The 21,328-nt window shown below is 33.4% G+C and overlaps 2 protein-coding genes across 6 annotated transcripts in view; both read left to right on the top strand.

The window, feature by feature from the left end:
* Nucleotides 1-21,328, top strand: part of LOC110439461 (uncharacterized) — a 1,085,403-nt gene that overhangs the window by 298,274 nt on the left and 765,801 nt on the right. The gene's annotated exons all lie outside the window — the stretch shown is intronic.
* Nucleotides 1-21,328, top strand: part of LOC141381691 (uncharacterized) — a 105,027-nt gene that overhangs the window by 77,377 nt on the left and 6,322 nt on the right. For 3 of the 5 annotated variants that reach the window (XM_073947992.1, XM_073947993.1, XM_073947994.1), the window contains exon 4: nucleotides 5,676-8,891. The exons of the other annotated variants lie outside the window; for them this stretch is intronic. In XM_073947992.1, the coding sequence (XP_073804093.1) occupies nucleotides 5,676-6,229 (554 nt within the window). In that variant the 3' untranslated portion in view covers nucleotides 6,230-8,891. Of the gene's footprint in view, nucleotides 1-5,675; nucleotides 8,892-21,328 lie in introns of those variants that run through there. 5 annotated transcript variants of the gene reach the window in all.

The raw sequence follows: 21,328 nt of genomic DNA, 5'->3' as shown, positions 1-21,328 counted from the left end.
TTAATGTCTTAAATTTAACTTGGTGAAACCTGCAGAAACTCTGGTTTAAAGTATGTCAGAAAACGTGGATGCCCCCAATATTAAATATGCTGAATGAAATGGACACTAAAATAATTAATTATTATAAAACATTGTACAGTATTCCAAACTATATGATGTTGCTGTGGAATGACATGAGACAAAACAAACACATTATAGTGGAAAAATAATGTTTAGCATTGCACTGACTACAACTGGCCAAACTAGTCTAAAAATGACTTTTGCTGTTTAAGAAATGGATTACAGCATGCTGATGATATGCAAACATTTGAGCGTAAAGTTTGTCAGTATTGACCAAATTCTTCACGTACCAGCAGGCACCGCCATTGAAATCTTTTTGCTTGAGACTTTTTTTTTAAAAGATGAATTTTTAGATCCTAAAAACAGTGTTATGCTGCTTAGGCAAGGGACAGTTTACAAGGTATACCTCGGTTTGAGAAAAGTCAAGGTTTTAAAACCGCCAATATTTTCTGCTGTATTGTTCCTACAGTATATACTTTTTAAAAATGTTTTATTTTAAGTTTTTTAGGACAACAGTATCTCCAGGAGAAAATGTATCCAAATTATGAGGTTTTAAATTGTAAATAAATCTGTATTTTTAAAACAAATGAAGACAGCAGTTGTCAATTATTCATTTGAATGATTTTGCCAGACATGTTTACTGCTCCAAGATATTGTAAAAGTTTCTCCAATGAAAATATTTTGTTCAAAGGGAAAAAGTACAGTTAAACCATGATATTTTTATTCAAGCTTATCATACCGTCAGAATCTTATACTGGCCCATGCCTAATGCTGCTTGATGTTGCAAAGTCATATTTTCTTATTTTATTGTTTTTTGTATGTATAGTCATGAACACATTTGTTTGTGGAGCAAGTTTATTAATCCTGGTCATTTCTCAAATAGGCAATTGAAGTTCTAAAACAATAGCATATGAGTTCAGGGCCCTGTTTCAGAAAGGAGGTCAAGTGAAAACTCAGAGTATTTTAATCCTGAAATGAGAGAAAGTCTGAGTTATCATTTCAAAATGGCAGGTTTGTCAAACTTGAGAAAGCAGGGTAAGCCAGTTTCTGAAAGAGATCTAACTTTAACTGCGAGTCAGTTACCGTGGTAACTTACTCTGTGAACCTACCTGGTCAGTAGCAGGTTTTATTCTCTAAACTCGTGAGTTTTTGTCAGTCTCCTTTCCTTTTTCTCGCTTAGCCTTACGTTTCCAGCCACCTATTTTTAAGTGCATTTTGGATGGGCTATGAGCATAAAAAAATTAGTTGATGGAAATGTCATGATGCACATAACTTTTGAAATATTGGCATAAAAAACATGCGCATAACTGAGTAGGATAAACTTTTTATTTTATAAGAAAAGATAAACTTACGTAAAGTACGCAAGCACCTTTACTGAACAAATTCCAGTTTGTGCATTAAAAAAGGTTGGTTATAAGAGATATGATGATACAAATGTGTGTGAATGCACAAACCAGCAGGCTGAGCACACTGCAGAGCGTCTAAAATGTTGTTTTGGTCATTCTAAAACACCTGGGGCCTGTTTCAGAAAGGAGGTTAACTGAAAACTCAGAGTATTTTAACCCTGAAATGAGAGAAACTCTGGGTTTTCCGTTTCAAAATGGCAGGTTTGTTAAACTCGAGAAATCAGGGTAAGTCAAGCCTGTTTCTGAAAGAGAGTTAACTTTAACTCAGAGTCAGTTACTGTTGTAACTTACTCTGTGAATCTAACCTGGTCAGAAGCAGGTTTTATTCTCTAAACTCAGAGTTTCTGTCGGTCTCCTCATCTTTTTTAAAGATGAAGCGGTATTTCTCGCCTGAGCCTTACGTTTCCACCCACCTATTTTAATGCTCATTTTGGATACGTGCATAAAAACGAATTGATAGAAACGTCATGATGCACATAACTTTTTAAAATATGCATAAAAAACGCACATAACTGAGTAGGATAAACTTTTATTCGATAGAAAATGTGCGCATAAACTACGATGGAAACACTTTTACTGAACAAATTACAGTATGTACATTAAAAAAAAGATCATGATCATATGATAATGAAAATGTGTGTAAATGGAGGCTGAGAACACTGTAACACGTCTTAAAAATTGTTTTAGTCATTCTAAAATGCCTGAACTGTTTCAGTATTAGTGTATATTATTATTTACCTCCGAACGTCTGGTGCGTGTCAAGAGTCTCCGCGTCTCATGGCTTCAGACGCCTCCACGTGTTCATTGTGTTTCAGCATTGTCTTCTGACATCGAGGTGCAAGTACATTAATTAAGCTAAATAAAGAAATAAGTGACGCAGCTTCTTCTACCACAGTAAATTCTGTTTTTACTGTTGATATTTGGTGCCAGTTAAATCAGGAAGTGACAATTTTTTTCTCTTTGACTCGTTGGATGGAATTTTATTCGCATCTTTTATGCAATATTCCAGTTTAGCACATAAATTTATGTAATGAATTTGGATGGAAACATAGCTATTGCCTACATTTTAGTCACACACAGAAGAACTGTACTAGAATGGCTTATGCTTTTTTAATAAATAATTAAATTGAATTCACCTTCGATATGCACTGTAACTAGATTAATGGGATTATTATTCTTTCAAAAAATTATTTTTAGTACTGCTTACCTTCTAAATGTTATATTAACCTCTATCACTTGATCAATAAAAAAGGCAGACACACAAGTGCACTGTTAAATCATTTAAAACTAATAAATGTATAAAAAAGTTTAGAAAAAAGTATATAAACGTCACAAATTACATTACTTATTTTATTATACTTAAATATTTAAATACTTAAAAAGTTAAATTAGGCATTAACTTGAGCAGCTGTTTTCCTACGCTAACTGTCTCTTCTTCACTGATGGTTGCTTCTTTTCAAATAGATACACTCATATTTGCTATAACTTTGCATGAGAACATCAAGTTCAGCTGGAGAAAGATGGTGATCTCTTTTATAAGATAGTGCCATAGTCACTCGTAATGTCTGCGCTCCACTGATAATGCCTTTTTAAAGTCACGGTGTGCGCGCTTAACTCTGAGTTGGTCTACTCGAAGTTGATTGACCCAACTCAGATCAGCTGTTCTGAAACCGAAAACTCTTGAGTTTTTAATCTCTCAGTAAATCAACTCAGAGTTCAAGTTTAAACTCTGTGTTGTTTGAACCTCCTTACTGAAACAGGCCCAAGGTGTTTAGAAAGTTGATTGATAAAATTATGCAAATATAGTTGCATTAAAACTGCATGGGACAATACTATTTCTTGGAAGATTCAATAAACAATTAGAATGCAATTAATAATTAAAGTTTTATGCACTAAACATTCAAGCTCCAGCTTGCTCATTCTGACACACAGACATCAAGAATCAGGATATGAACCTCAACCGTGGTTGCTAAAAAAAAAAAGCTGCATAGTTCATGCTGCAATGTATGCTGGGTGCCAGCATAGTACAAAGTTCCCAGCATGCATTGCAGCATGAATAAATTATGCAGCTTTATGTTCTTACAATCTCTTTCTTTTCCTTTATTTTGTGTTGTTTTTGGGAGGTGATATTTCAGTAGAGTGTTTTTTACTAGATTTTTATTTTTTTTTGTTTGTCACCATTATTGAGATTCAAAGACTAATTGTTGATGTCTGTGTGTTTTTAAGTTCTGCCATAGATCAAACATTCTCATTGTAAATGGTGTTTTAAACCTGTTATAAAGTCATTATTTGTTGGAGCTTAAGTTGTTTCATTTATGTATATTATTTATTTCTCACACATAACTAATATGATACTGAAGTAGAAAACAAGCAGGAAAGGATGGCTATGATATCATTAATAATCTCTTCAGACTGACACTTTAATTTTCTTTTGGCTTTCTATGCTATATGTATAAATAGTGTGATTAACACTAATTATAGCAGCCAAAATAAAAGACTTTTATAGCAAGAAGTTGAAGAGCCTGACTAAAGCAGACTCTGTCCTCCATCATGGTGACTTTAAATGAACAACGGAAATTTTATTAAGAGCTTTTGTTCACATGACAGAAATAAAGTCAAAGGTCAGTAATAGGTGAAGCTCCATGATAAGTTGTTTAATGTGATGAGTTTTTTTAAAGATGTTGAAAAATAAAAATTTTTATTGATTATTATTTTATTTAGAGTTTTTTTTTCTGAGTTGATTTCATCTTTGGTTTTAGCTTGTGTTTTGCTGTCCTTCAGTGATCCTGCTTGTTAACAGTTGTTCATCAATAATTCTCAATCCTCCTTTAATTAGATACTTAATTGTCTCATTAACTTCATCACTGTCTGAGTGTTCAGCCCTCTGTAGTGAGGACACTAGTTAGGATTTTGCTTTGGAATTTAAGGCTTACGTGTGTTCGAATGAAAAATACAGACTATGGGATGTATTTTTAACAGAAATATTCTGGAAACTGAATTTACGAATGTAAAATGTTGAAAACAGCAGATTACTGGCAACCACTGCTGCCAGTATTTTGACATACATTTAACAGATATTTTACACAATAAGAGTTTGCTAATTAACACTCTGGGTGTTAAAATTTTTAACACTTTCAAAAGTATTTTTTTAACACTTATAGTGGTTCCCATATAAACACTGAGGGAGTTAAATCTACCAAATCTAAAATTTGCAGTGTGAGATCGATAAAAAATACAGACTGTTGAATGTGTTTTTAACAGAAATATTCTGTAAACTGAATTTATGAATGTGAAAAACAGCAGATTACTGGCAACCACAGCTGCTGGTATTTTTCCTTAAAATCTAAAAATGAAAAAAGAAAGAAAAACAGCAAAACTGTTTTTGTGTCACCATTGTGGAGGATAATAGCGTCTCTGTTCAAGTCCAAGAAGAACTGAAAAAATTTGATGTTAGGCTGCATCTTCTTTTGTTTAAAGGTAACTGTGTAGTTACTAATGCAGTCAAAATCTGTTAATTGCTATCACATATGCAAACATTATTGCATCTAAAGACTTTACATTTTTGTGCACCAAGCTATGATTTTGTAAAATAAACAATGTATTAGTTCATGAAACATTGTTATTTTTTGTAAATTTATACAGTTACATAAAACTTCCATGTTTTTCACAAAAAGGTTCTGGCAACCACAGCTGCTGGTATTTTTTCGGAAATTTAACAGATATTTTACACAATAAGAGTTTGCTAATTAACACTCTCTTGGTGTTGACAATGTTAACACTTTCAAAAGTGTTATTTTTAACACTTATAGTGGTTCCCATATAAACTCTGAGGGAGTGTTAATTTTAACTCCAAGGTAGTTAAATCTACTATCTAAAATTTGCAGTGTACTGCAGTTCTGTGCAGTAACAGGGTCACGTGAAAACACATCTGTAACCATTCCAAATGGAGGAAAAGAAGATAATGTTGAATTGGAATTTTTCACCCAAGAGTTAAACAGTAGTGTTATCATGAGTATTCATTCTGTCCGAAACTATAACATATATCAATGTTACTTAGGTTATATATTTTATTTATTTTCATTATTTAATTTTAGATAAAAATAAATAAATAAATGTAATGCATGTTTAAAGTAAAAAAAAAAGATAATATATATATATAATTTTTTGTTTTATTGAAAACTGACATTCTTATTCTTTTTCAATCAACAGGACCCATCGTATATGTAATTGGTGACAGCTACATTCGCCGTGGGGAAGAACGGGCAAGGCAAACTGTCGGGACCAACCTTGGTCTCGACGCCCATATCAGGTGGTTTGGCTGTGGAGGCTTGGTCTGGAGAAACCTTGTCTCTTTCTTTCGCCGCTGTCTTGAAGGAAGAGCTGTGCCAGATGTCCTGCTTATTCACTGTGGCGGAAATGACCTCGGTAACATAAAGAGTGTTATACTTGCCGCAGTGATGAAGCAGGACTTGGAAGACCTCCATAGGCAGTTCCCTCAGATGAAGATCATCTTCTCTGCCATCACCCAGCGATGCCTGTGGAGGTTTGCTGAAAGTCTGAGGAAGGTTGACAGGGCGCGGCGCTTTGTCAACCATGCAATGGCTACTATTATGGTGTCAGTTGGTGGTGCCATTGTTCATCACCCAGAGATAACATATAAAGATCCTGGCCATTTCTTACATGATAGAGTTCATTTGACCCCTTTGGGCAATGACATATTTTTAAAAAACCTTGCCCAGTGTCTGAAAAATCAAATCCAGTAGGGTGATGCTGGATTTGGAGTTTCCACAAAGTTTTGGGATGAAAAATGGCCAAGATTTTTTTGTTTTTTTGATATGTGATGAACAATGTGTGTGTGTGTGTGTGTTTTCTTTTGTTTGTTTGTTGGGTGTTGTTTTTTTAACTAGCCATCGCACTTCAGACAGATCTGTCACAACTTTTTCTCCCTCTTGTACCTTTTCTACTTCTCTTCTCCAGACCCTATGCTTCCTCAGCCAATCCACCTGATAAACATCCTAAACGTAACACTGTACAATACAGGGCACATAATTAATGTTAATTAATGTATTTACGAACATTAACTAATTTATGTATCATTAATTCATTGTTTGGTCAAGTTAGAAAAAACATTAACTAACATTAACTATGTGTCCTATATTTTAAAGTGTTACGTTTATTTTTCCCCACGGTGAATGTAGCTGTTATGATCACCAGCTGGGGTGTGCACAACTTCTACTAAATGGCACTCTATTCCACATCTGGATTACATTTCCCATAAAGCTTTGCACCTCTACAGATGACACTTTATCAGGACAATTTCCTTAATTGCTGTTTCACCTTTTTCTCTTTTGTGGACTATTTAAGACTCACACATCAGAAACTGCACATGGATTGTCCAATTTGTTTGAATCATTCCTTTTAGCCAGGATGAACTGATTCAGGTTTCAGGAATTATATATTGATGATAGTTTGGCATCCTTTCACCAGCTTTAGCAGAGACACCACTTACCAGCTTTGAACTTTTTCATTGTCTACATACAAGACATTTTTGAGAAAACATGTTACACTGTGTGCAGAAACCTGCACATGCTGAATTGGAAAGGGATCTGTGTCTTCTTGAGGATATAATATTTTTCTGTATGCAATATCAGAGACATTTAACATTTCCTGGAAGAATTTGGAAGATATGAAGTTCCAACATGATCGTGCATTTTTTTTCATTCATTCATATTCTTTTTGACTTAGCCCCTTTATTAATCTGGGGTCATCACAGTGGAATGAACCGCCAACTTATCCAGCATTTGTTTTACATAGTGAATGCCCTTTCAACCACAACCTATCACTGAGAAACACACATACACTCTTATTCACACACACACATTATAGACAATTTAGCTTACCCAATTCACCTCTACAGGTGTCAGGGTAATTAGGCAAGTCATAATGTAACAGTAGTTTCTTCTGCAGACAATCAAAAATATATATTGCTTGAGGGGGCTAATAATATCGAGCTATTAAAATAGGTTTCAAAATATTTATACCTGCTTTTATTCTAGCTGAAATAAAACAAATAAGCCTTTCTTCAGAAGAGAAAATATTATAGGTAATACTGTAAAAAAAACCTATTACACAACATTTGGGAAATATTTATATATAACAATAAATTCACAGAAGGGCGAATAATTTTGACTTCAACTGATAATCGTTTTGAATAATCGTGATTACAATTATGACCAAAATAATCGTGATTATGATTTTTTCACATAATAGAGCAGCCATAACTGTAATATAACCGGGCTAGAATCGTTTGTTTTCTCACTACAATCGATCCGCTCCAGAGTTTGTGTCAATCAAGCTGAGACCACCTCGTTTAAGCGATCTCTGAGCGATTGTTTTGGCGCGGATCCGAGCGTGATTGGTGGTTTCACATAGGCCAAACGAACCACGCTAACTGGGCAAACAAGACAGGTTCCGAAACAAAAGTGTAGGTGTGAAAGCACGCTAAGACTCTGATTTTAATTTATAAAGCAGTCCATAGGCTAGCTCCTGATTGCATCAGTGATCTTGTGACACTTTCCACTCCTGCTCGCAGTCTACTTTGGGTCTTACCCTGTTCCCGCCACGCTTCAGACTTAGCATCATGGGTGTTCAGGCTTTTTTCATATTGTTTCGTATCTCAGCAAAATGATGGAATGCATTTCCCATTAACATTAGGAATATTGTGTCTCTGGACTGTTTTAAGAAGCTTCCTAAGACTAACCTCTTTAGTCGTGTTTTAATGTGTGATCTGATGTTGAAGAAGATTTCTATTCTCTCAGTGTGAAGTATTTTCTAAGTGTAAAGCAGTTAATTTTCTCTTCACAAAATGTATGTAGTGTTTGCAGCAAACATGCCAGCGTGTGTTAAAAATACAGTCTGTGTAAGATGAGTAGCCCTGCACAGAAGCAACACTAGGAGAAGGCTGAGTGACTGATTGTGTAGAATAACTGAATATGTAAAGCACTGATTATATAGGTTAAATACTTCTATGAAGCTATATGTGTCAGAAGTTAGAATGAGTAACATAAGTGATTATGCTTTCATGACAATGTATGTAAACACTTAATCCTTTTGCATAAGTTGCATCTATACTTTGCTGACAGAGACCTGTAACATCTCTGTTGACATGAGCTGGTGGGCTGAGAGCCAAGAATAGCAGGACCCCTTAGACTAAAAACCTATTCAAAAATTGTCAATAGTTAAAAAGAGACTTAGGGGTTTGTCAAATAATCCTGTATAAAAATTGTAACAAACACACTGAAACTTTAGAAGGTGCAGGAGAGACTTCAGAAGGTGTCCAGGAGAGACTTCAGAATGCTCTGGGGTCTGCTCTGCTCTTTCTCGGCTTTATTATGGAGAATAAAGTCTATTTTCTGATATTCAAAACCTCCGGTCTGATAATTTCTAATTGATTAGACGTCGAATTTACGACAAATGGCACCCAACGTGGGGCTGGACAGAGACGATCGGGTGACACTGGACATGCTGAGGCTTGGAGGAAAAACACAAATATGTGGCCACGATAAAAAAAAAAACGGTAAGCAATTTTCGCTTATACACTGTAAAAAATTGCTGTTAAAAAACGGTCAGATTCTACGGTAAAATAATGTTTTTTCACTAAAACAGTAATATTCTGTTAAAACAGTGCTTTCTGGGTAACATTTTTGTTTTCGAGAAAGTAACCAACTGCAGAAAACTGTGAGCTAACAGAGTTCAGATTCGATGTTTTGAAGTCTGTGTTTGAAATCACACTTTGTGCCCTTGTTCACTATTTCATACACTAGTTAACTAAAATTGTTCACCTGACAGTTTTAATGAACACTAATGAGTGAATTCAGACACTGATGAACACCTGCTGTTAATAATCACAATTACTGAAGAAAATAAACAAGAAACACAAACAGTGACTTGAGTTACAACATTAAATAAAATCAAATCAAATAAAACAGCTTCAGTCTCAGCAGAGGATCATTAAACAACTCCACAAACAACAGCAGACACACTTATTACTGACTGATTTGACTTCCATACTATTCTCATTGAGATCCAACAGAAATTAAGGTGTTTTTTATGTCACCGTAATGGAGTGAGGGGCTGGTTTAGTTGGGCTCTTCACCCTTGAACTTATTAATTCAGATTCTCCAATAACTGTAATACAGAGTTAACAAAATGCTTGTATTGTAGCAATAAAGTTAGAAAGTCAATAAATAGAGAAATCTATTTGTCTGAAATTAGTTCTGATAAATGTTTTGGTATCAATCTGGAAGAAGGGCCACATGCAATAGATTTTATGCTTAGTTGCAGGTGTTAATTTAATTAATGAGAAGTGGAAACAGAAAAGATACCTCCGTAATTACTTAACAGTTAAGAAATAACATACAAAAACAGTTCAGTTATGACAGATACAAACTCAGACCTCATGAATCTGACCTTGTATCTCAACAATGGTAACATCTCAAATGTTTCATGCTGCAATGCATGCTGGGAGTGGCACGGTACAAATATCCCAGCATGCATTGCGGTATAAATAAATGTTGTATAATGGTCTAACAGTTTTCTTTATTTGTGTTTGATTCTGCTGTTGTTTATGTTTAGACTTTCAGTTGACTGTTTGTGAGTTAAACTGTTAATTTTGTTAAATTTTGTTAAATTTGTTGTCACCATTATTGAGGTTCATATGCTGATTATTGATGTCTCTTTGAGTGCGATTTACACCATAGAGCAGTGTTATTGTCCAAGATATTCTTAAAAACTTCCAGAAATCATAGCCATATATATACACATAATGTAAAACAATAGATTTAACATTGAATAGGAGCAGTAATTTTTATAATACTAAATGAGAACAGACTCTGCCATTTAATAGCAACATGAACATCACCAGATCTTATTCAGGTTTTTGGCTGGCTTGCCACAATAAAGGAGCTTTTTAAACAAAGTTCTTAACAATTGCAGCAGCCATGATATATAAATGTTCAAAATGACAGGGCTAAGAGCCCAACTAAAGCAAACTCTGTTCTCCATCATGGTGACGTAAAACTTTAGTAGATGTTATACAAAAATACATGTATTAAGTAATAAGTGTAGCTGGTGATGATGTTTGTAGAGTTGTTTATTCATCCGCTGATCATGAAATGATTTAATCATTTGTTCTTCTACAGGTTATTTCATTATAAAGCTGTGACTAAAGTTTTGTATGTTCTGTTCTTGTTTATTCCCTTCAGTATTTCTTCATTTGTTCATTGTTAATCCTCAATTATCATTTAATTAGTCAGTTAATTAATGAATTTACTTCAGCTTTGCTACATGTTTCTTGAACACTCAGTAGTGTGGACACTTCAACTAAAACTGAACTATATGCTCTGGGGTTTAAAGGGTTAAAGGTGTGAGAGGTAAAAACACAGTGTAAAAATGTATTTTAACAGTAATATAATGTTAATTTACACTACAGAAGTAGACTGTAAAATAACAGTACATTGCTGGCAACTGCAGCTGCCAGTATTTTACTGTTTTTTAACGGGACAATTTTTAACAGTGTACGTTTGTGTTTTTTCTACCAAGGACCTGCTTGTAACGGTAAAAAGTCACTTGAACTGTTTCTCCAGCTATAACGAACTACAAGTAAAACTAAAAAAGTAAAAGTAAAGATATAAAAGGAAAACAATGGGGTTTTGAATACCAGAAGAAAATAACAATTTGCATGCAAATGATCTGTGTTTTCCTAAGAGGGCCTTGACGGATAGGATAAACGTTAACTAGTAACTGTTACTCATGTTTGGGAAATTTTTTAATGATGAAGAATATGCCTAGAACATTTTTAAGCTTTAAGAGGAAGTTCTTAAAGTGTGGTGACAATTAATAAGTTAAAACAGATTAAGGTATAGAGAGAAGCGCGCAAAGACCTCGGAGTACCCGTTCTGTTTTAATAATGATAAATATTATTATTCAGGAGGCTGGGGGAAAAAAGGCAAAAATCCTGTGAATTGCTATTTTTACTGAAGAACAGTAAAGACGGGAGCAGAAGTAACAGGTCACTCAAGAGGAGTGTAGTGGAGAATTCTGTGGTTATAGCTCTAAGGTTAGAGGCTGTTCGGACAGGTCACTCAAGAGGAGTGAGGTGTATTTATGTAATTGTAAGTATTTGTGTATTTGTCTGTGTTGCTGGGGTGCTTAGAAGCTATCACCTTTGATCTAGAGAGACTAGAATAGAGGTGAGGTTCAGGTTACAGATGAGTTAGAATGAGTGAGAAGTATGATTGTGTTTAGAAGTATGTTTGCAATAAGAGTGAGTTTAAAAGAATTATCGTTTTATATTATAATATAAAAGAAAAACTGCATATGTTGTGTGATTTAAGAACAATAAGATAGAGAGTGATGCAGTTTAGGGAAGAGATTGTGATACAGAGGAGGATTAAGCCTCATAAAATTAATTGAGATCATATTGCATTTGAAAGACACAGACTGAAAAGAAGAATATATACTAGTTAAACATTTTTCTGAATAATCTCTGTGTGTTTAAAGTGTTTTTAAGTATGAACTAGGCAGAGAGGGGACTGAAATTCCTGACATGTCGACAGTCTGGAAGAAGGTCTGCTTCAGGAGTGGTAAGAATCTGTCTATTTTAAGAACAAAAGTTTCACAGGACAGATAGAAGCTAAAGAGTAAAGAAATATTATAAGGATATTAAATAAATAGAAATATTATAAAGTAATGTAATAAGATAAATAAAATAAGAAAATATTAATGATAGAATAAGATTAAAAAAATAAAAAATAAAAAGTGTTAATAAAAATGCAACTGAAAGCTATATTAATAAATACTAAGAAATTTAAAAATTGAAGCATAGAAATAACTACATAAGGATATAAATTGTTAAATTGATCAGGAAATAAATTTACTAAATCAGTATAAAAAAAGATAAGTTAATAATTTGAGTAAATAAAGAATTAGAAGAAAAAACTTTAATGAATATTGATTAATTGAAGAGTTAATGATCAAATGTTTAAGGAAAATAAGCTTAAAAAAATTTAATTAGGAAAATCTAAAAGACAAAAATGCTAATTTTTGAAAAGGAAAAGAAGCATAGGAAAATGGAAAAAAAAAAGGAAGTCCAAACATTGTTTAATAGAATTAAAAGAGAAGATGTTTAAAAATATATATTAAACAGATAAGATAAGAATTAGAAAAAACAGTAACATTTTGAAGAAAACAAGATTTGGCTTTAAAAGATAAAATTATGTTTAAGTGCAATAAAAAATTGTTGTGGAGTAAGTTGACTGTTGTCATCTGTTTTAAAGTCAGCTACAGACTGTCATCTGAGCCAACAGCTATTTGTAGTAAAGCAGTGATACAGATGTAAAGCATAGACAATGAGGAGACATTAAAGAACATCATAGAGTGAGTTAAAAAAAAATGTATAATTAATATTTTATGTACCTAAAAATTAATTTAAAATAAAAATTGCATTTCAGATTGGAAAAATGCTTAAAGTAAACAAACATATAGAGTTAAAATAGTACTATGAACTTGAAGCTATTGCAGTAAGGATTTTGAACAGTTATATTAGACATTAGGCCACCATATAGTACTGTTGAAATAAAACGGGTATGGAAATGTTAGAGAAATTACATAATGTTAGATGTAATGTAACTAGTGAGGAAACACTAGAATAAGATTAGGAAAAATAAGTGAAGCACAATCTGAAGCCAAAGAAATTAATTATAAGAACATTTAACAAATAGAAAATTAAGCATATTTACATATGATAAAAATGATTGAGAATTAAAGAAAATAAGTTGTTAAACAGTAAACAAAAATAGATAAATAAATTAATTAATTAATAAAAAAAAATTGATAAAAGGAGTCTTTATTTGATGAAGGAAAAAATGGGAAAAAAAAAAGTCATGAGCTAAATTCTATATATATTAATTAAGAGGACGTATGGATAAACTTTGGGGGGACTGTAGTCTTGTACCTACCAGACATCTCTGAGTGCACTGGCAAATGGAAAGGTGTTTGAAAAACACAACGAGCAAAATGGCTGTTGACACTTCTGACATGCTACAGCAGTGATGCAGGCACTGCATACTCAGGAATTACTGAGGACTGAAAAAGCTACATGTGTTCAGAGACATTCAAAAGAGACACTAACAAGAGACTGATGAACTGATCAAAAAGAAAAAACGCTCCACCAGAACTTTACATCAGCTGAGTCAAAGAAAGAAGCCAGCCCAAAGAGAGAGGGGGAAACACTGTGCCCTGATATGAAGCAATTTCAGGACAACATAGAAAAGACTGTTGCACCAATCTGTGAGCTATAGTTGTCTCAGGTTGCGAGGGGGGATAGTCTGACAGTCCATCTCAAAGTAGCTCCTATAGTCCAAATTACGTTCAAGCATTACAGAAGGAAAATTAAGAACAAAAGTGTAGCTATCCATTCTTGTATCAAATCAGACTCCTGTCAATTTGAGAGAAATTATTATCATGCAAATTTTTAAGTAAGAAAAAGTGTTATAAGGAAATTCTACAGTGAAACTTTAAATATTGAATGATATATTATGATTAATGTTAAATAATTTGGGTTTAAGTTTTAATAGGTTTAATCATAAAAGTCCTTAAACATAGAATGATAAATTACAATGCAGGGTGGTGACTAAAGAAAAAGCTTTTGATAAGGCAATACTAATTTGGAGAATAAATAAGAATGGAACTAAGTATTTAAATTAAAATTAAGTAAAGGAAATATCTTAACATAATCTTATTGTGAATGGCCTAAATCAAGATTGGATATTGAAAACTGGAAAAATTCAAATCTAGAAAAATGATTTATAGTTAAAGGAAAGATTGAAATAACAATTTGAAATAAATTCATAAGATATGGTAAGGTCAAAAAGTAATACTTCTAAATTACTATAAAACAAATTGAAAGAGAAAAGTGTTTGAAAAAAAATATTGTTTTACATGAAAACATATGTGAAAAATAATTAGAAGAAAATATTAAGGAATAATAGTTAAAACAGAGCAAAGAGAAATTTACAAAACATACAGTAAGTTTTAGTCAGCTGATAAAAAAGTGCACCAAAATTGTATAAACAACTAGTTTAATGGGAGTGCCTTAGGAAATAATTATGAGCCAAAAGAAAATAACTCAAAGATAAAAAAGGAATTAATATATAGCTCTGAAAATAAATTAGTAAAAGAAAGAAGTGTCAAATTCCAACTAAATGATTGTCATTACAGGACTGAGATGCAGATAAAATCAGCCAGCACAGTGAGGGTTAAAATGGATTAGATGCAGATCTGCCCATAAAGAAAACCACTAAATGCTGAAATAGGTATAAAACTCTATTGAAAAGTATAAAAATAAAAGAGCACTAATAGAAACATCTAGATACTGTAATATGCAATCTGTCCTAGACATTTCTATTTAAATTTAAGAGTAATAAATTATAAGTAACTAATAATATTTAATTGAAGTTAATTTGATAATTAAAATAAATGGTTAATCAAGACAGATAAAAGAGGCTTAATGTTGATAATATGATTTAAGAGCAATCAATAGGAGAAGATTTTCCAGCTGAAGTTCATATTGTATGTGAAGATATGTTCTTTTGGATGGTAAATATATTAAGTGCTTAGTTTCTATTGAGTTTAATTTAGGTAACTACCAGAGGAGGGTAGAAACTTGTTTGTACTTGTGTAGGCTGATGACTAGCAAATACTGTTTACACCAGAATGCATAAAGGGTTAAAATTAGGGAGAAAATCTTAGGATGGACACTTTCACAATATGTGGGTGATTGAATTATCTGCAACTTCACAAAGATCTAGTTCAATTAAAAGACTTGAGTGGAGACCATTGCTCCAAACAGTGAGATATGATGACTGTTTTTGGTGTTGACTGGATAGAGAATTAATCTGTAAACAAGCACAGTTGAGAAACTATGATGAGTAGATGATTGGAGATGGTACCAGAAGCAAATTATGAAGCAGGAACAGTTATTCATTTGTGACAAAAGAAGTACTTCCAAGGATTTGAAACATCAGCAGAAATAAGTTCATAAAAGGTTTGCATTCATAAAGTAATTAAAATTAAAGTTAATAAGTGATCAATAAATAAAAACATCTAAAGGAGTATGAAAAATTGTGAATAAAGCAAAAGAGAGAGTAATTGTATTATGCTCAATTACCAGAAATGGCTGAAAGAGATGAAGATGATCCATCAAGGCCAACGCTCACTGAAAGATGTGAAAATAATAAACTTAATGGGTTTAATGTGTTAACAAGTGCATTGGTGAATGATGGCATGGAAACTGACAGAAACAGGCATCTAACACCTCATCGCATGAACTACTATTCGACCCTTGCAAGAAACCACATGAAACTTTGCATAAAACCTTGCATATAATCTCACCTATAACCTTCCACATAACCTCTTGGAATGTTTTGCAAAGATGTCTAATGCAGTAGGGACTTTTATGCAGAAACAATGAATTGCCATGTGCAAAGCGATATCTGTGCAGGAAACCAGAAAGGAGCCATGTGAGAGAGCAGTGATACAAGGTCCAATTGGTCCAGCTGATCGAGTCTATCTGAGGATGCTCTGGTGAGCTCAGGAGGAAAGGACCATATCTGGATGAGGGCAAATCCAACAGCTGCCAAAGTGGATGCCATTGATGAGGTACCAATGCCTCAAAGGAGCGAAAGGAAACAACTCCAGCAAGGGAAAGCTGACCGGAAACAGAGGAGCCTGAATATTCTAAAGCTCTAAACTACTAAGTGCAACGTGTGGAAGGAGAAGTTAATCAGAACAAAGTAAAGAGTGATTCTGATAATATGCCTGAATACCACATACAGAAGTGCCACAAGTCAAGGGATGATGAATGCACAACTGCAGATTTTAAAACTCAGACTCTTAACCACACATCTCCATTAACATCTATTAAAGTCAAGTGAAGATGCTGATAGCTTAGAAGAAGAGAAACAAGTTTGACCAAAGATCAAGATTAACATTTGATGCTTTTTATGTTTGTATATTGAATTTGTTTGCATATTGCTTTTATGGTACCTATATATAATATCACTTCAGTATATTCTACATGAGTGTGAAAACTAGTGTAGTGGTTTACTTGGTTTTTCTCTTACTAAATCAAACTCAGTCTGGAGGTTATGAATATCAGAAGAATATACTTTATTGTCGACAACAAAGGAGAACTTTCAGGAGACCCCCAGTAGCATCTCTGTCTGAAAAATTCTGACTCACTCAAAATTCTAACCTGTTTAAATAGTCTTCTACACCAGTTTTTTTTTTCTTTGTTCTCCATATGTTACACAAGATCCCTCCTACTTTAACCCTTGACCCCAAATTCCACCTCTGTCATCAGTTTTTCCCTTATTTCTACATATGTCACACAAATTCCACCTAGGTTAACCCCTGACCCAAACCTGGTAACTATATATCTTATCCATCTATACGTCTCTGTTTACACATGTGTTGCTCTATTCTTATCCATTTCCTGAGACACCTTAGTTGCTTACTCAGGCTTTCTCCCACTCTCTTCTCATCCACTTCTCATGACCCTTAGTGGTTTCCTCAGGCCCTTTCCCCTTACATAACACTTTAATTGTTTTAATGGTAGGCAAATCTACAAGCAGATTATACACATATAATTTGAATATATAGATTAACTTCACACTTTAAAGAGTATAAAATCCACTTCATATAATCCCTCCTCTTAAGACTTCAAGTCTTAATCTTCTTGCTTTTGGCCCATAGTGCAACTCCATGATCTAGCCCTCAGCCATATTACCTAATGACAAATATATGTCACAGTATTATTACAAATGACCAAATCATGTAATTGCACTTTGGAATAGAATCACGCCAAACCTCTGTGTCCTGTTCTGACGAGGACACAGTAAAAGACTTGATTCTATTTTGTTGATATCATAAAAAGTAGTATTTTAAGCATACAATTAGTTATCTATTTGCTTCTGGGGGTCATGATTATTTAACATACAGTAAAGAATAAACCTAAAACAAAAAATAAACATGCACAATCTCCCAATCTAGGGTCACAACACAATATTCTAATCTAACACCCACAAAACATAATCAGTAGAATACGTTGATCTTCAGCCCAGATACTTTGCGTATCGTAGAGAGCCGCCGTTTTGGGGTAGAGGTTACTAGCACTTAACACCCAAGGCATGGATCCTCTTCATCATCCTCTTCTTTATCTAAACTATAAAAAATTTTTAGCACTAGTTCATCTTTTTGACCCTAAATCTGGCACATACTTGCGAGCATTCTTTGTTTCGTTCTAGCCTTAAAAAGTGTTGCTAAAGACTTTATGTTGAGAGTCTATAACCTGAAGTTGTGGTGATTATCATCACTTGAATTTGTGGCACCTTCTGTATTTCTCACTCAGGTATATAATCAGAATTACTCTTTTAACTGTTCTGATGAACTTCTTCTGCCACACTTTGCAATTCGTTGGTTTGAGCTTTGGGATTTTCTGCCTCCTCTGTTTCCCGTTAACTTTCTCTTGTTGGAGTTTTTTCATTTGGCTGTCTTGTGCTGTGGTCCCGATGGTACCCAGTTGATGGCATCCCCTTTGGTAACCTTGGCATAAGGTCCATTTCTCCTGACTTCACTCCACTTTCTCCAGAACACCTCAGATATACTCGATCACCGGATTAATCTCCTGCTTCTGGTTCTTTCTGGTTTCCTGTACAGATATCGCTTTGCACATGGCAGTTAGTTTCCTCATAAAAGACCAAACCTCTTTCCAATGCATTAGAAATGTTCTCCAAACATTCCACAAGGTTAAATAGGAGATTACATGCAAGGGTCGACCCAATAATACTTCATGCAATGTTAGTTGTTTGTTTCTATCAGTTTTCATGCAATCACTTATTAATGCAAAAGGTGTATTATTTTAACACATCTTGTTAAACTAGGCCTTGATGAATCATCTTCAGCTCTTTCAATCATTCCTTACAATTATGTGTAATTGCTCAATTTTCGTGATTTCCAATTCTTTATCAATATATTTACTTATCTATTCACTGAATCACATATCCACTTATTTATCTACTTAATTACCTTTATTTACTTTAATTAACTTTCATTACTCTAATTTATTTTTAAATGCAGACACATTAAACTTATTTCTGAAGGTATTCCAAATAGGAGACTTACTTCTCTTGTCTTAAATATAGTAACTGTTTATTCTTCCCTGCTCTGCTGATGGAATTACTTTCACTCATCTACCACAACTGTTATTTCCAAAAGTTTGTATCTCTTGCCCTAAGCTAGTTTTATCATATCACAACATCCACAATCAAGTTCTTGACTAACCCATTAGATCTATTGTTGTTCCTCTACTCACATTCTACTTTGCACAAATGTCACATGTGGACAACAATTCAATAATTACTGCATTCAGAAATGAGATCATTATCCTTGCTGCCCAATTTTCCTTACCACTTCACCCTTGATTCAAACCATGTACATCACCAATGACAATATCTAGAAATACTGTTGTATCAACAATCTGTACTTCCTATTATAAAAATCATACCTATCTTTTTTGCTTCCCTTTGATGCTACACATAATCATAAAGACTAGTACGTTGTTTATTTGTACTATAATCTAATTAAGGTTGTGACTCTATACTAGTGTTAGACCTGCTACCCTATTTTCTTGAATGAAAAATCAATTTCTTATTTATCATCTTAACAGTTATTATTGCATCTAGATTAGATACAGAATCTTGTTAACACTAAACCCGTCATCCCTAAAAAAATGTTATTTATGTCTTTTACTTAGCTTGAGCTAGATGTACCTACAGATAACTAAATTCTACACGTCTATTTTACTTTAAGTGTAACCAAATGTCTACCCTCCTCTGATAATTAACTGAACAGAAATCAATTAATTACTTTAACATATTTGGCATCCAAACTAACAAATTTAAGTACAGTGCATGTTAGGAACCTCTGCTAAGAAATTCTCTATCACTGACTTTTCTTAAATCATAAACTTTACAACATCTAGTTTTGGCTGTTTTGACTAATGCCATAATCAAAATTTAAATTCAATTCAAATTCAAATAGAATCCATTTTATTCGTCACACAACCGAATTAAAATTGACTTTAATTAGAAATGCCTTAACATATCTAAATGTTTCCAATATTACTATGTTCTCAAAAGTTTCAATAATGCCTATTCCAGCATAGCAGACCTGCATCTGGTTTAATTTTAATTAATCCTCCCTATGCTGGTTAATTTTGTTTTCCCTTAATGTCCTGAACTGTTAATCATTATTAAAATTTGACACCTAAGTAATTTTTTTATTTCTGAGCTATTTCTTATTTTGCATTTTATATTATTACCATTTTTCACTTTTCAGCATTTTCAGCTCCCAATTCCTTCCTTCTCTCACATCTAACTGGTTATTCATAAACTTTTGTTGTAATTTTTTATCAGTTGACTGAAAAATCACTGGATTTCTTTATAGGTTCCTCTCTATCTGATCTGATTTTCTCCTTTAGTCCTTAATTCTTTTTTGCTTTTAATTATTTCTTCACATATGTAAAACAACCTGTTTCCTGTTTTTAAACACTTTTCTCTTTTAAATATTCTTTTAGTACATTTAGAATTGTTACTTTTTGACCTATTCAGTATTGAGTTCATTTTATTTTATTTTATTTTTTCTTCTCTTCTTTAAGTATAAATCACTTTTCTGTTTTAATCTCTGACATATTTTTTCTCTCAAATCTTGGTTTAGTTTACTCAAAATAAGTTTTCCCCAATTTTAACTTAAATTTTTAACTCCATCAACTTCTAACCCAAATTATTATTATTATTTTTTCAGTTATCAAAAAATGTCTTTTATTATCTTTTTTTATCACCACCATGCATTATAATTTATCCTCTTATGTTCAATAATCTCTATGAGTTAACCTATGAAAATGAACCAAAATAATCTAACATTCTTCATAATTTATCATTTCAACCTTACACATTTAAAGTTTCATCGTACATTATCATCTAAGACTTTTCACAGTTTACATGATACTTTTCTTTTATTCACATTGATAGGAGTCTGATTTGATACAAGAATGGGTAGCTACACTTTTGCTCTTATTTTGCCCTCTGAGTGGTCACATTGTAGTCAATTTGGACTATAGGTCGACTGCTTTGAGATGGACTGCCAGACTCCCCCTCCTCACACCCTGAGAAGACAACTGGTTCAAAGATTGGTGTAGTCTTTTCTGTGGTGTCCATATCAGGGCACAGTGTTTCCCCCTTCTCTCTTAGTGCTGGCTTCTTTCATTGAGCTGTTGTAAAGTTCTGGTGGAGCGCTTTTTCTCTTTGATCAGTTCATCATTAGCTTGTTTGCCTCTTTTTAGTGTCTCTGAACATAAGTAGCCTTTCCAGTCCTCAGTAATTCCTGGGCATGCAGTGTCTGCCTCACTGCTTTCACAAATGTCCACAGCCAACAGTTTGTCCATTGTGTTTTTCAAACACCTTTTCCATCTGCCAGTGCACTCAGAGATGTCTAGTAGGTAAGAGACCACAGTCCCCCAAAGTCCATCCCTATGTCCTCTTAATTAATATATGGAATTTAGCTCATAAAAGTCTTTCCTTCTTTCCCATTTTTTTTTCCATCAAATGAAGACTCCTCTCATCTATTTTCTCCTCTTTACGGTTTAACAGTTTATTTTTCTCTAATTCACAATCATTTTATCATATGTAAATGTTTAATTTTCTATTTCTTTAGTGTTCTTCTAAATAATTTCTTTAGCTTCAGAT

Source organism: Danio rerio, chromosome 4 (genome assembly GCF_049306965.1).
Source record: "Danio rerio strain Tuebingen ecotype United States chromosome 4, GRCz12tu, whole genome shotgun sequence".
NCBI lineage: Eukaryota > Metazoa > Chordata > Actinopteri > Cypriniformes > Danionidae > Danio > Danio rerio.
The sequence above is the reverse complement of the archived record's forward strand: the minus strand, read 5'-3'. Positions and strand labels throughout refer to the sequence as shown.